The following is a 16,649-nucleotide window of genomic DNA, read 5'->3' as shown; positions in this document are numbered from 1 at the left end:
AAAGCTGCAAAAGTTGAGACACATTTACTGTAAAATTATCAGGAAGTTAGATCAAACTGTGCTTTACTGTGTTTCTTTTCCAGTGGTAGACCAAATTAAACGGGTGAGTTCACTGAAACTGCAATGGAGTAAGACTTGTTAAAGTATTTTTATCTGAACTGTCAACCCTGACACTAAAGTTTACACGTCAGCAGAGCAGTAACTGTAACTAATAATACTGCCGAGAAGAGGAAGCTGGTTGACCAGTCATCATTGTCACACACCCAGCAGCACAACTTCCGCTTGTATGTCTCTGTGTGTTCGTGGTTTTGAAAGAACGAGAGGAGAGAGAGAGAGAGGGAGTGAGAGAGAGAGAGAGAGAGAGAGAGAGAGAGAGAGAGAGAGAGAGAGAGAGAGAGAGAGAGAGAGAGTAGGTGGATTCTGTGAGAAATATTTTCGACAGTTAAAAAGTGACAAAAGTTGCAGCCAACAGCAGCAGCAGAGAGTAGGATAATGGAGCCTCAGGAGATCAGAGAGGGATACCTGGTGAAAAAGGTAAGAATAACAAGAAAACACAATCCACTTCCTTGCATTTTATTGGTAGAGCTTGAACATGTGCTTGACAAGTCTAACATTAGTGACATTATCAGACACAGTCTGAATTACAAGAGATAGATGACGATTACTACAGTGGTGACTAACACTATCACTGTCAGTGACGGTTTTAGTCCAGACGTAACAGTTAACAAACTTGTGAAAAAATGAAAAAGGAAGATCTAAAAATAAAAATCCTGACAATACATTGAACTGGGCAAACAGTACAGACAAAGAGGAATATTGGTCCAGGTTAAACAAGCACCAAGAGGAACATATGTGCACATGACATTACTCTATGTGATCAAACACAACTACACACTTCTGTTCTACAGTTGCAACAAAAAACTCAAGTTCCTGCTTCTGTCCTGAACTTGTTTGCTCGTCGCAATATGTCATAAATATACTATGACCTCCACAAACACATTCCAACTTTGCTCTCACGAACACCAGGGATTAGACATATAAAGAATATACATGCACAAAAACAACATATAAGTTATTGTCCCACAACATAAACTGTTGTTTAAAAAAAAGAAAAAAAGAAAGTGCAGCGAGAATGTGACCAGTTCACACATTCAGCACCCACACACATACGTTTGTCGAGAGCGAGAGCGAGCCAACTGTGACATGGATATGTGTAAATGAAAAAGTAGACAAGTGACATCTAATATAAAAACTATAAAGGTAAAATTATAAACTTAAAGTAGTTGCTTTGTGTGCTCAGTTCCATTATTCTTTCAGTTTAGTTTACATTTTGTGTCTTCCATCAGTCATCACTCTATTCCCCATGTTCTTTTTATTAAATTTTTATTGATTACTGTTCTTAGTTTTGATGATGATGATTAACACATCATGACACTATGGATGCTATAAATGGCCAAAGCTGTGCCTGACCGTCATGCCTAAAGATGCTTGGGAGACTTTTCTTCATTATTACAGAGCAGTCAGATAATGGTGCATCTTTGCCCATTCAATAGAAGTGAAATCAAACACTACACTCTAGGCAAAAAAGAGGGTCAAAAAAACAACAACCCCCAAACAAAATCAACGTCCAGCAGTGAAGGCTCTTGCAAAGGACGGACAAGCACCAAATGCCTTCTTGATTATTTATTTCATGTCAGCAGATTAAAAAAAAATAGATGATTCAATATTAATGGATAAATCTGGTGATATTCTGTATTTTTCTTGTTGTCAACAAACCCAAAAAGACCAAAACCAACAATAAACTGATCCTATTAACAAGTATTTCTAGTGTAGCCAAGGGCTGATATCTTAAGGTCTTTGCACACCAAATCCGTTTTTTTCGTATGCGTTTTTTTAATCCGTCATCCGACAAAAATCGTTACGCACAGAAACCTTGCACACTGAGTCCGATGTGTTTTATTACTATATTCGTTGCGAAAATTCGCAATACGAGGCAAGCAGTGAGGGTAATTTTGTGGTCCTCTAAATTCTTGCAAGAAAAAGAAAGAACCACACAGTAAAAAGAAGACCACCAATTTCCACGATCTGGCAGCACACACATACACACACACACACATACACACACACACACACATACACACACACACACAGCTGATCACAGGTGATCAGCCTTTCGACTGGATCCGCAGATATTCAGGGCACAGCCTCAAAACGCTGCAACATGCAGACAAGATCATGATCAGTAGTTGTTCTGTGATCAGTCTGTGTATAACTTCTCTGCTAAAGCTGATAGTATCAGTGTTTCGAGGCTGTGTTGTTTGCGTGTACGGTGGCTCTGGGTGGTCAAACAACTCTGTGAAGGCTTTGACGGATGCAAAAAAACCCCGCAGAAAATCGAAACTGCTCCGAAGATTTTAATGACGGACGAAACTTTCAGAGTCGGTGTGTAAACGTGATTGACACAACGGACTTGGTGTACAAAGACCTTTATTCCTCGGGGCCACATACCTACATTGTTATTTAAAAAACACATCAATGGTGTTGTAATGCCGATAAATATGGACACTGTAGTTTCTTTTGAGTCAATCCTGCACACTGGCTTGCTACTGTAATACTCACTAGAGCTCCAAAAAAGTATTAATTCACAACTGAAAAAAGTCTCCAACAAGTACACTATTTACTCCTGTTTATTGTTCGCTAAAAACTACAGTTCCCAGCTGTTTCATGAAATTACTAAGTCTTTTTAAAAGTGAAAATATATATTTGTGATCTGTTTTTAAAGTTTTTTTGTCTCCACAGGGGGCGAATGGGCTGAGTGCCTGAGACAGGATATTGAAAGTCAGAATTGAGAGATTGGTTAATGCATTGTTGGTTTTGGTCTTTTCATGGCATTTGTTGACAAGAAGATAAATGTTGATATGTGTCGGATTCCATAAAGAGGCAAAGATTGGATTACATGTTTCTGACTTTGTGCATACACACACTCAGTTTTTGTATTGAAACTACACACAATGTTACAACAGATCTAAACATTACTGAGACTTTATGGAGCTGTTTGAAGAATGAAACCACATTTCCATGCACCTTATCCCTGGTCCAGTATCCTGCTACACATGGTTAAAGACATGAATAATAAGATTGGAGAATACAGCTGTTCAGAAGTCAAAGGCTGATATTTCACCACCACATTGTTACATGTTTCTGCTATTTTATTTATCCCCTGCATGGTTGAATGCAAAAAGTGCAGTCATCGTTATTCACACAGCTTTGCTGTGATGCTTCAAGGCATATGTCTCACAGTAGAAACATTTTGGGAAAACTTTGGGCTTGTTTCTAGCCTAAGTTACGTAACTTCAAGTGTTATAATATTTTTCACTTTCTCAAAGCAGTTGGTAAGACAACCTGCCTCTGTTCCCTGAGGGGTTGAGGGGAGCAGAGGACACTGCAAGTTCAACGGTGCATATACATTTACTCATAACAAAACTAAGTGAAATGAAGCATTTAAAAATACATGCCCAAGAGTGGACTGCCCCAGTCAGTGATTCCTCTTCCCCATATGTATTACCAGAACTCAGAACTGCAGCACCATGCTTTAGATTCATTTCTGCATTTTCAAGCTGGTGCATGGTGCCTAGCATATCATAGATTCATTTAATTTCATTCATTTAAGCCTGTATGTTTTTCTTTCACCTCATGTTGCCAAACGCAGTGTGTGAAATGAAACATGATGCAAATTTAACATTTATAGAGGGAAATTTAGCTTTCATGTTACATAATGTAAAAGTAAACTTTTGTACTTTTGAGTGACGCTGACCTTCAAAGCCTTGTATTCTCCCTCGGATTTGAAGGTCAATGTTGAAAGTATGATGTACGGTGCTACTGTATTCCTGGTGCTCTCGCAGTGGTCAGTTTGGGACTTGAGAGAGGATGAGGAGGATATCAAACTAACAGACAAGAGTACCTTTAGTGATGAAATTATAAAGTAATGTAAATATTTACTGCTTCGTTTCAACTACATTCTTGACCAGTACTTTTGCACCTTTGCTCAAGGCTGCCTGCTGTCACCTGTCTTACTGATCCTCAGGGTACAGTGCTAAACTCCTGGAAAGCTGTGTGGGTGGTGCTGTCAGAAGATGGGGTGGAATTCTATAAAAAGAAAACAGACCGTTCTCCGAAAGGAATGATCCCTCTAAAGGGAGCCACACTCGTTAGTCCTTGCCAGGATTTTGGCAAGAGGACGGTAAGAAAATGTCAAATATACATGTTAAAAAAGTAGAACTAGTATTCAAGGATAAGAGCTGTGAAAGCAATAGTATAGGATTTATAATAGACTTCAGAATTAGGATGCTGAATTTGAAGATTTGGTTAATTTGAGAAAGCTAATTAAGTTGGTTTTTTTTTCCAAATTAGCTTCTGTATTTTGTTGATTTTCTCATATTTAAGAGCAAAATATCAAGTGAAAAAAGAACATATAACAATTTGACTGATTAGTATTGCACCATTCAGTTGGTTTTCAAGATCACCACAGAAAAGAAACAGGATCATTTCTTCCAAGCCTCACATGTGGAGGAGAGAGAGTTTTGGGTCAAGGACATCAAGAGGGCCATTACCTGCCTACAGGGGGGAAGAAAGTTTGCTAGGAAGTCCACAAGACGCTCCATTCGCCTGCCTGACACAATCAACCTGAAGTATGTTCTGAAAAGTCCTCCTGGTTGTGGAAACAATAATTTGAAAAAAACAGTAAACAGACAAATTTTATTCTAAGCATTGCTTGTGCTAATGATAGTATGTACCAGACATGTTGACAGCATTTACACTGTGTTTTCTCAGTGAGCTGTACACTCTGATGAAAGACCAGGATGATGGAGTCAAAGAGTTAAAACTGGAGCAAGAGAATAGAGTCTTCAACCACTGCTTCACTGGTATTGCCGTCATAGCCTTTTGTATGTTACAGGTGTGGAGGATTTTTTTTAACATCCCTTTTACATTTTTAACTCCTTCTCTATTTTTGCACAGGTGCAACAGTGGTAGAATGGCTGATCTCAAAGGACAAAGCAAGAAATAGACCTGAGGCCCTCATGTTAGCAACAGGGCTCCTGACTGAGGGTTTTCTCCAGCCTGCAGGTGACATGTCAAAAGAGGGAGCTGAGGGTGGAGACCAATCTGCCTTCTTAGATCAAACAGATGCTCTTTACTACTTTGTAAGTAAGCTGAGTATCAGAAAAAAGAAAAAAAAAAGATTTTATCTTTATTCCAAGTGCAAACTATGTCTTTCTCAGTAGGTTTTTGATATCATATTCACTTTATTCACTTTCAGCAAGACAAATGTTGGCAAATATGTATCAGACATTATTAATAAGGCTGGGAATGATCATGAAAAATTACACATGTCCATATTGTATATATATATATATATATATACAAACATACATATATATATATATATGTAACATATTGCATTGCTTTGCTTTGTGACAGGCAGACAGCGGGTTCTTCTGTGAAGGATACTCCAGTGATGAAGATGTGCTTGTGAAGGAAGAATTCAGAGGAAACATCATAAAACAGGGTTGTTTACTTAAACAGGTGACTTAAAAAGCAAGCAAAAGCGTTGCAAAAGTCGTGTTTCCATCAACATACTTTTCTGCGCATTTTGAAGTATCACATTAGAAAAGGTTGATGGAAATAGCAAAAATCAAAAAGACTTCACAAGTCACTTTACAGTTTCACAAAAAGGTTTTTATGCTCGCTTGAGGTGGTTTTAGCCTTTCTTTAAAAAGACTTAATGCACTAAATGGGAGATGGAGACACCTTTGCAAACATTTCACTTTTAAAAAACAAATAATGATAATTATAGTGACTTGACTTGACAAAAACAAGAAATACCTACAAGCCACAGAGGGGCTAAAATCCCAAATGTCCATATTTTAGCCATATGTAAGTGTATTTATTGTACATAATCAGGTCTATCCATAGCGTAGACAGCAATCCACACACATTTAATGTCAATTAATAATTTCCGTGCAAACAACAAATATGACTCAATGGTACGCTGCACCTGTATGGTCAAAAAAACTGTGTGCCAAAAAACAACACACCTGCTCTGTGATTACTGCCTCACCTATGTGTACCTTCCCCATACTCCACATATCACCTACTAAAAGGGAATTACCACAGGTGAACGCATACTATTCATAGACTGTAAAAACTAATGGACGTAGCCACTGTAATGTCAGCTGTTAGTTTGTGGACTCTCATTTTGAAACCTTGAGTTTGCCTTTTTTGACCATCGCCATCTTGGGTTTTTGGAGCCAGAAGTGACCATATTTGGATGAGAGGATGGAGCTGACCCTAACGCTACACCACCTATGCTCTGCAAGTCTGGGGTTACACCATGGTTATGTTACCTAACCAACATTGTTGCCATGGTAGCGACTTGCCTGTGACAGCATCCACCTGTCACTCAAAGCAGCCATTCCCTTAATTATGCATAACTTTCAGCCTTAATAAAATTTAAACAGGTGAGTTATATAAAAAATCACCCCTTGTACAGTTGTCATGAACAGGGAAATGAGCTATAGAGACCAAAGCTGTTTTTTTGGATCAGACTGTAAACTTGTTTCACATTTCTGCTGTAAAGTTGGGCATTTTCTACAGGGATTGACTCACTTTTGGTGCCAGCCCCAAGTAGCCATTTGAGGAACTGCCATTTTTGGCACTTCTGTGTTTGCTTGATTTTTCAGCCCCAGTGGTTACTGCTTGATACTACTGCGTATACACACATACTAATATACACAATACAAAAATGTCTCCAACAATAATCTCCCAATGAGAAGCCAGCTTCTATGCTCTTTTGCTAACACACTTTTGAAAATTTCTCATTCATTGCAAATGCATTCATTGAAAGATGCCATGTTGTTTAATTTCAGGGACATAGGAGGAAAAACTGGAAAGTGCGAAAGTTCATACTGAGAGACGACCCTGCTTATATGCATTATTATGATCCTACAAAGGTAAATATTGTAAAGGCTGAAATAAATTTAGACAACCAATTGAGACAAAAGAATAATGTCAACAGAGTTTCTTCTACTCACATCAGTTGTCTTACTCCTCCCTTGTGCTCCTTTCTTCCTTTGTGTCAGGGTGAAGAACCTCTTGGTTCAATCCATCTCCGTGGGTCTGTGGTTACAGCTGTGGAGTATGTGCCTGATGGTGGGTGAGACCGTTGCTACAGGATACACATGCCTTGTTGCTTCACCACTGTGACAGTGTGTGAAATATAATTGGTGTTAACTGTCAGCAGCTTCTCATCAGCTCATCTCTTTCAACTCTCTTTCCTCATCTTTTCCTGGTTTCAGCCAAAAAATACGACGTTGACGGCAACCTCTTTGAGATCATCACTTCAGATGAGACTCACTACTTCCTCCAAGCAGCTACAACTGAAGAAAGAAAGGAGTGGATCAAAGCAATACAGGCAGTGTCGAAAAGTGGAAAATAACAGAAGCAGCTGAGCAGTAGTAGAATATTTGCCAGCCACTGTCAAACTTATTGATTGTAAAGTCCCACGTTTGATCAAACTATAATTACATTTAACAGTGTATCAGCTAAGAATAACTGATTAACTTGTATCTTTTAACTTGCAAAACTCACAAACTCTAAACATGGTAGAATGTATAATGCAGTGACACATTAGAGTGGTTACTAAGAAAGAGAAACTGTGTTCTTGGTTTCATGTTTGATATTTTTCCCACTGCGGTTTTTCTGATTTGCTCCTTGTTCACTCTTCTTTCAAATGTTTCATTTACTTTGAACTGTCATATAACGACACTCAGTTCCTGAGTGTGGTCGTCTGAATCACACTCTGCCTCCACAGCTCAGTGTCAGTTTATGGCTCACAGGCCTGCTGCATCTGAGACACTTTTTATCAGTGACAAAAATGACTCGAGCTACACCATGACTGCATTAAAACGTCATGTCACAGTTTAAAGTGATAACAATTAAAGGATATTTTTAGTTTGTCACAACTTGGCTGTTATTTTTGTAGTTTTGCCCATCAATCCTTTTATACTGATAATATTGTACTCACCATGTGTTTTGCTGAGATCTGGCAACATGAAAAATAAGTCATTTTACAGCAATGACACTGTCCTAATTAAAGAAACCAATTATCTTTTACTTACAGCTGATGCTGGTGTTGTTTAGCTTAACTCTGCATTTCAGAAAGCTGATTAAGCAATTTTGTTGGGTTGCCTTAAAAATTGGTTGGGTTCAGTGATACTGCCTTAGACTGGTTTCAGTTGTCATTTGAGATGCTTCCTCTTTGGTAACCCCTCTGACCTGCATGTGGTGTTCCTTGAGGCTCCATCCTTGGCCTCCTTTTATGGTATTCTCTATATGCAGTAGATGCTCCCACGATGGCACATTATCTGCAAACATAACATTCACCACCATTGACACTCATACCGTATATGACCCATTAAAAAAACAGTGAAGAAGGCAACCTACATCACCTAATATCTTATTTATCAGAAATCAAATGTTGGAAGCCCAAGACCTTTCTCCAGCTCAAAATATTGCACAGTAAATTAGTCCATCCCCATTCTGCAGAGGAGTCTTGACTGCCTCTCTACAAATATCAACTCTGCAGCCAGAAACCTGGGTGACTTTTTGTTTGACAAACAAGTCACAAGTCATCCGATCAAATCAGGTCTTTTTTTCTCTCTTGTGCTTATTTTGAGAAGAACATATAATATTTGATATCTTCCTGCCTTAATCATTGTAATTTCTGTTGAGAGATATTTTCAGCTTTGATCTATCATGTTTGCAGTAGTTGTGTGCACACAGTTTTCCTGTGCAATGAGAAATTTTAACGTGCAAGAGTTTACTTCCTGTGCTAAACCTCCAAATCCTGTGGTTACGTTAACTAACTGGTTTCCTTTTACTTTTTTTATTTGAGATTTTTGCCTTTATTGGATAGGACAGTATAGAGGCAGACAGGAATCAAGGGGGGATAGAGAGGGGTATGACATGCATGAAGCTGGGATGTTGCAGTTATGTGGTATGCATCATGTCCATCCAGCTACCAGGGCACTCAAAAGGCTTGTTTACTATTGGCTTGCTCTGATTATCTGACCATTCGTGTTTCTCAACCTGCCCAGCTTCATTGTAGTGATGATGCTGTGTTCCCTAATCTCACCAATTACTTTGCTGAGTACAAGGTTATCATAAATGATATGAATGGTGGCCAAAACTTTGAAAACAAAACCCATGTTGTAATAAACTAGAACCACCTTTTAATTTCACAAACACTTTTCTTTTGCAGATATTGACTTTTGCCTTGTTGTCACCTTTTACCAATAAATTCTTTTCCTCCAACAAGGTGTGTTGAATTACTTGGACAGCATTGTCCTTTCTGTAGTGATCTAGGCACCAATCACACACTCGCTTGCTCACACAGCTGTTTTATTTTTCATCTCTTCAGTACAGTCTAGACATCACATGTACAGTGTGAGCCAGAAGGCAGAGACAGGTAATTTGTGCTTCAAAGAAAAAAAATGTAAATCTAAATTAGTGATATAAATTAGATAACAATAATACAATTTAATGGATTATTACTATGATTGATGTCTGTACATAAGGGATGGGAGGAGGGCCCCAGTATTTGTATCTGTATTTGTTTAGGCAGCAAAATTATTTGTATTTGTATTCGAGTAAATGTGGAAAGAGGCTTAAAAATCCTGTTTTTGTTTTTATTGCGCTTTATTTTATTATTTATTGCCTATTTTTACCACCTAACTTTGTGGAAAGGAGAAGGGGAACAACAGGTTATGGAGAATCCCTTGTAAGCACTTTGCATGCGTCAGTAGCTCAGCTTTATCTCTGGGGAACACCCCAAACTCTGGGAGTGATGTCTAAATTAGGAAATGTGCATCATGCAGCAGGTTGATGTGACTCCCCTCATTGAGACTTGCTGATAGATGTAACAGCAGAGCCGAGGAGACTAAGATAGCGATGTAACCGACCTGCATGCTGTTATTTGACATGTTTTTTTTTCTTCCTGAAAACAAATAATTTTTAAAATATTGGTATGAAACAAATATTTGTAAAAAACCCACTATTCGTGCTTTGCTGAATAACGTATTTGTATTTGGGCACACCCCTACTGTATATGTGTGAATATGCATAACCAACATTCACTCACTGTCTGATCTGCATCTGTATAAATGTTATAATTAGTGCATCATGAGAAGATTAGGTGCTATGCCTTCAATTGCTGCCTTTCTTTCATTACTATGATCTGTCTTTGACACTGACTCATTATTTTGTGACTGTGTAAGCAACAGAAATGTACTCATTCTGTTTTTAGTTTTTATCATTATTGACAAGAAGACCAACATTAATGAGTTTGACATTTCTATTTTCATGATCAAATAATTGTTTTAGAAGTTATTGGTACTGAATAAAAAACATCCATCATTGTGCATGTCTGCATGTGTTTCAACATGTGCTCTATGTGTGTGTTTTACCATTTTGACACAGGAGGGCACTATATATCAACCTAAGACTGTTGCTTTGAGTCATACTGTAGCAAAGTGGTATCTTGCTTCCAATGTTTAATATGCAATTTACCATACTTGGAAGAGCATGATGAAAAATAGGTTAGACTAATCAAACAGCTTAATGCATTATATATATACATGCTGTGAGAAGGGTCTACACCCTGTGGTCCATCGCAAAGCTATAGCTGCAGAACATGATGTATGTATGCCTTCCTAAATGAAAAACAAGAACAAATATCATTCATGCGTCTATGATGAAATTTGAAGGAAGCAAACGGCGACCATTCAAGAAAGCAACCATTCAGCCAGAACGCTTGTTAAGTTGTAACTATGATTAAAGCAATCACATGATAACATCAATCAGTATGTATTACATACTATTATACTCTAAGTGGTAATTATAGAACACAGCACCAAGACACGGCACCCATTTCAACTATATTCTAAAAAAATGATCCTGGAGGAGGCAACAAGCATCCTTCATTGTACAATCAACAAATGCTATCAGCATGGATGAAGGAGACAGTGCGATAAACGTTCAACAGCTGATATACTTCATGCATAAATGACTACTGATTTCTGTAACACTTTGACAAAAGGTATTTTATTCAAAGAAGAATGCAGTGTGCTTAATTGTAATGGCCAACTTGATATGGGCATTGATTAGGAACCTTTGCATTAAGTTGATTAAAACTATATGAAGATACAATACAGCTGAATCTGTGATATAGTAAAATAAAGACTGAGATGTACCCTATAAATAAAAGTGCATGTGTGTATAGGTTTTACAAGCAGATTTAAAGGATTTTAAGAATGACCCTCTCTGCTAAGAGACAAAGTAGAGCTGCAACAATTAGTTGATAAATCAATTTGTTGATCGACAGGAAATTAATCACCAACTATTTTGATAATTGATTTCATTTTGAGTCCTTTTTTAAGACAAAATGCCAAAATTCTCTGGTTCCAGCTTCTCAGGTTTGAATATTTTCTTGTTTCGTTAGTCCTCTATGATAGAAAACCGAATATCTTTGGGTTGTGGACTGCTGGTCGGGACAAAACAAGACATTTTAGGTTGCATCTTGGGCTTTGGGAAACATTGACACACACAAGACACTGCTTTCTCAAATTCTGTTCAAACTAAGGTGGACACATTTGAAAATGCATCTGTAGGCACTTACTTCATACACTATGGAGGGATATATACGCAAGTGCTTAACCTAGGTACTTTTCAAGGGGGAGCAGAGGAATGAAAATAACAGAACACCTGCTTAGCTTACTCAGAACATACTGTATAGCCAGCATTCATTTAACAGTGACATTGAACATGGTACAGTGCTCTGTTCCTCTTTTAGTGCAACTGATTAACTAGATCTCAAAATACACCACAAAATCTCCCTTAGTTCAAATAATTTGAGATAGGTTCATTTCCTTTTTTCCCCTTTTGCTGTCCTTTAAAGTCATCTACCCAGGTAGGGTGTTTTTTCCTTCAAATGGAGTGTGGTGAGAACTCAGTGCTTATCTCTACGAAGTGATGAAGAGATGTGGAGTGAATCAGTCCTCTTGACTGGTAGGACACCCCTCTGCACACCTGCTGTGCGTCCTCTGCTCTTCTGTCGTCCGTCCTCTGCCAGTTTGTTGTATGTCCATCAGCGTTTTATCCAATGAACAGTCTCTTTCTCACAAATCATCAAGTGCATAAAAAAAACAACAATCCGCAACCTCTCTATTTAATGAAAATATTACCAGATCTGGAACTAATCAACTCAAAAATCCAAAGTAAGCCATTTTGGGGTAGATTGCAATCAGAAGAACCTTTAAACTAACTTTTCATCTTGCTTTTATACTTTCTACTCTGCATGGTTCACTTCTTTTCTGCTCTAGCTTGCTACCATTCTGCTGTCTCCTTCCACTACTGCCCTCTGCTGGTCTAAAATAACAATTTCAGATGGGGATTATAGGTTATTTTGAGTGGGTAACACATCTTTTTCTCTCTTTTGGCACTCCAACATTATGCCGGCATTGTCAGACCACTAAGGTCTAAATAGCGCTTTGTTTCAGAGAAGCACTGATTTATCCTTAGCCTTTCTCAATGGCAGCATTTACTGTATAACTGTCAATAAAATCACTGTATTATATTCATGCAGTTTTTTGACCAAAGGAGCAGAAAGATGTCTTTGTTGCTCTGCTGTGTGATTGGCACGCTACTATGGAAACACCAAATAAGTGATTGCTGAGTCAAAGGCGACAGACTGGAGTTTTACCCTGCTGAGACCAAGAAGCCAAGACCAAGCTGTTTCAAAACAATCTGTCTATTAAGCCACAAATCTTACCAGTAGTTAGTGTTACTGCAAAATCATGTTGATTTCCAACTGCCCATTAAACACAACGCGTCTATGTGTGAAACGGAAAATGGTCCAAAAACCCTCATGAGATAGAACCCTGTTTGCAAATGTGAACAGCATTTTCAAGTTGATCTGCATTCACACAAAGATAGCGTCAGTGACATAACTCTTGACTCATCCTCAAGAGTTTGGCCAAACTGATATTTTAAGAGCCCTTTTCAACCAGCACAGGACAAAGATTACCTCACCTTCGACTAGACGACTCCACATGAAGTGTTTTTTATGAGTTAGTATGAGTTTTAGATTGGATCTGTACCCTGCTGTTAGATTGTAGTTCACCCTCTGCTCAGGTGGAGCACTTCAAAGCTCCTCAGACTAAAACCTTATCTTCCATCAAGTGTTCAACAGACTCAGTCTGCAAAGATTGAACCTATCACCTATAAACAGCATTTAAAAGAATTGTGTGCTTTTCATATTCCAACTTCAAAGGCTCTCATGTCTGACTCTCCAGCTAACACATTATGTGCCGGAGATGACATGTTTTTGTTCATTAAGGAGAGATATATTCAGGGAACTTCATGATTCATTAAGTGACAAAAATGGTCTTATAAGAGAAAGAAATGTGATGTATAACATAATTTCTTAAAGATTTCACAGGCTAAGTCTTCCTATTACTGCACACTACACTATGCTATATGAACACAATGTTATAATGAAACGCAACCTTGTCCTTGATTGAACAAAGAATCGAGAATAGATGCCGAGCTCTTTTGTTCAGTTAGAACAAAAGGTCTTTTGTTGGATATACAGGTCTAACTCCTCAGCAGGGATGGAGGCCATGCTGAGGATGTATCACTGAATGGTTTGATGAGTATAAAAATGGCATTCATTATATGCTATGACCTTCCCAGTCAAAAGGATTTTGACTGGTTGAACATCTGTGGGACATTTTGTACTAATGTGTTAGACAGCGCTCTCTACCACTATCATCAAAACCGCAAACGGGGGTGTATATTTTTGAAGAATGGTGTTCTTCCCTCCATTGGAGAATCAGCAACACAGCTTACTTTATATAAGGTTTATGGTCTATGCTGGAAAGCCAAGGCAATTATTTAAAGTAGCCTAAATCTGCATAGGGCTGCAGAGAAGGGTGTTAATTCTTTGGGTTCAGCATTATGTGGGACCTTTTCAAGTTCAGATGTGATAACAGAGGAAAAAGGAGAAGGAGATGATCTGGTTCTCTCTTGAGAATCTGGAGCAGTTCTTAAAAAGAAACAAGGTCAGATGGATGACAGGCCAATTTGCCTTCCTAAAGGTCTGGGTGTAGCCAGGCTTGGTCTATATTACAAACTCAATATGTCATAAAAAGGTAATAAAAAATGAGACTGGCAATTGTTGAGTCTGTGCCTGTCTTCTCTCCACTGAAATGTATCAAATTATTTTTATTTTAATTTGTTATTCTATGAACTCTGATTCTTTATTTCCACCTTTTCACAATTTCAAGTTTACTTACACACACATGCATTTATTGTATGTTGGTTATAACAACATATAAATTGATATTGATATCCCATCCAAATCAATAAATTCTTAGACAGTTTAAGTCACAAGGCATGCCAATCTAGTGGGATTCAAGCAATAATTTTCTAAAAGCATAATCTACTTTTGGTTAGCAATAACTGGCTGCGACAGAAATGACAGAATAATTACTCAGACAAGAATTGATTATTTAAAAGTCAAACCCATTAACTGTAATACAGGAGCATGACAGCTTCATCAAAGCATCATAACAATTACTATATGCATAAGCCAGGAAGTCTTGTGGATGGCACTGTGAGATTATGAGGTGCCAGGGCCATATGCATCCATCCTTTCATAACCAGAATCAGAGCTATGTCCATTGGGCACTGGACTTCACTGAGGTTGTACCTTGTTGCCAATTCTGTGAGTGTCTGATTTGGTGATCTCACGGTTGCATTTACACTGCTTTTACTCCCAGTCTACTTCTGGTGGATTCATCAGACAGTTCAATTAATATCTAGGGGTTGTTTACAGCCAAGTGTGAAGGGGTTAGGATCAAAGTCCTATGTTGTTTGGGTCAACTTGCCTGTTGCTACCATGATAGCAAAGCGGCAAAGATGAATGGACAGATGTTATGAATTTTTTTTTTCAAAATTGAAGCAGTATAGAATACCTGCATTGTGACAATTAGGACATACCAAATATGGTAACTAAGAGACTTTGGAAATTGTTTTAACAACAATGTCAAAAAGTAAAAGGTATGTTCAACACAAACATCAACAGTGTTTTATATGCATCATCAAGTTTAGGCTTTCCTGACATTTAGATCTAAAGCACCACTTGTAATGAAAGACCACAAAAGCATGGCCATACTTGGACTAAAACTATAATAATAATAACAATAATCAGATTACTAAAATGCAACTAAGACAAATGTGTTTTTTTTTCAAACCACTAGACAGTTAAAAGGAACACTGTGCTGCCTGTTGACGGTGTATTCAAGTTTGACTGAAAATTGACCTCCTCAATTCTACACTTACATTTATTTTATTGAAAAGAAATCTGTTCCCGAAGCACATTTATATGGTAACTTCAGTCCTAACCCATTTTGACCAAAATCGTTTCATTCTCAAAACATCTGCAGTCCTCCCACAGATCTCTCTGGCAGCACTGTAAGTAATAATAGCTTTTTTGAAACAAAAACACCTGTTACCAGTTCATGAAACAACTTGTGGTCTGAAAAGCCCTTTCCATCATTTTACCCCTTATGGTTAAGTTTAGACAACAAAAATACTTGGTTAAGATTAGGGAAAGATTACCTTGAATATCACAATTCTTCCACCGTCCTCAGCTGGAGAGGATGGTCATTATTGCTTGACCACAAGAAGTCATTTGTCAGGGAAATGGATACAGATTGTTTTAAGGGTTTGAACAAAAAACCAAAGCCATTTTTCTGAGTAGTGCAGTCTCCCAAAGTAATGCACTTAAGCTGTCGTGTTTCATTGTACAAGAAACAAGAAGGTGGACAAGAGGTCTGCAGATCCTTGAAATAATTCACACAGCTTGTCATTTCAAAGGTCATACTGGGCAATATTTCAGTCTGGAGTATTTACTCTCCACACAGGAGATTCTGACAGAATGAAATCAACAGCATTTGTCTTTAATCACTTTACAATGGTTTCAGATTAATGTAGATGTTATAATGATATTTTTCAGGCATCTAAAGAAGTACATTTCATGATAAGTTTATAATCCATACAGTAGTTACAGTACAATAAAGTACAAGTCAAAGAGACAGCCATAGGTCAAGGAATACTTTGTCATGATTTCACAAATCAGCTAGCTCACTGCCTCACATTTCAAATATTTTTGTGACAAGGAAGTGTTGGTATTTGAACCATTGAACCAGATTAAGAGTGACTAAACCCTAAATATGAACCTTATATGAATATATTTATTGTGATAAATCTATTGTGATGGAAAACTGCCTTAAATTCTTCTGAAACTTACACAAAATACATCAACACTTGCAGGTTGTTGTAAGAATAAGTATATTTTACAATATGTAGATTATAGAGGGCATCCAAGCTTTTAGCATCTCTCAGATGGAACACACAGGGTATGGTCTTTATAAGAAACTAGACAAAAGAAGCTCTTATCCATTGGTCAAGCATCACATCATCCAATGATGTGGATTATTTTAAACATATTGCTATGACAACACATCACA

General features: G+C 37.8%; 1 protein-coding gene across 2 annotated transcripts; it reads left to right on the top strand.

Moving 5' to 3' along the window:
- The first annotated feature begins 350 nt into the window (after positions 1 to 350).
- On the top strand, positions 351 to 10,476 carry plek (pleckstrin). 2 transcript variants are annotated; one of them, XM_067610284.1, is made up of 9 exons: positions 351 to 534; positions 4,085 to 4,240; positions 4,507 to 4,688; positions 4,831 to 4,922; positions 5,017 to 5,201; positions 5,479 to 5,583; positions 6,927 to 7,010; positions 7,140 to 7,209; positions 7,356 to 10,476. In XM_067610284.1, exons 1-9 carry the CDS (start codon positions 493 to 495, stop codon positions 7,493 to 7,495), a joined length of 1,056 nt encoding a protein of 351 aa, XP_067466385.1. In that variant the 5' UTR covers positions 351 to 492; the 3' UTR covers positions 7,496 to 10,476. The 2 variants fall into 2 exon arrangements, with proteins under 2 accessions (XP_067466385.1, XP_067466386.1); XM_067610285.1 differs by having other exon boundaries at positions 435 to 534; positions 4,051 to 4,240.
- Positions 10,477 to 16,649: the final 6,173 nt, after the last annotated feature.

The sequence above is a fragment of the Thunnus thynnus genome, chromosome 14, assembly GCF_963924715.1.
Source record: "Thunnus thynnus chromosome 14, fThuThy2.1, whole genome shotgun sequence".
In the NCBI taxonomy this organism is placed as follows: Eukaryota; Metazoa; Chordata; class Actinopteri; order Scombriformes; family Scombridae; genus Thunnus; species Thunnus thynnus.
The sequence above is the reverse complement of the archived record's forward strand: the minus strand, read 5'-3'. Positions and strand labels throughout refer to the sequence as shown.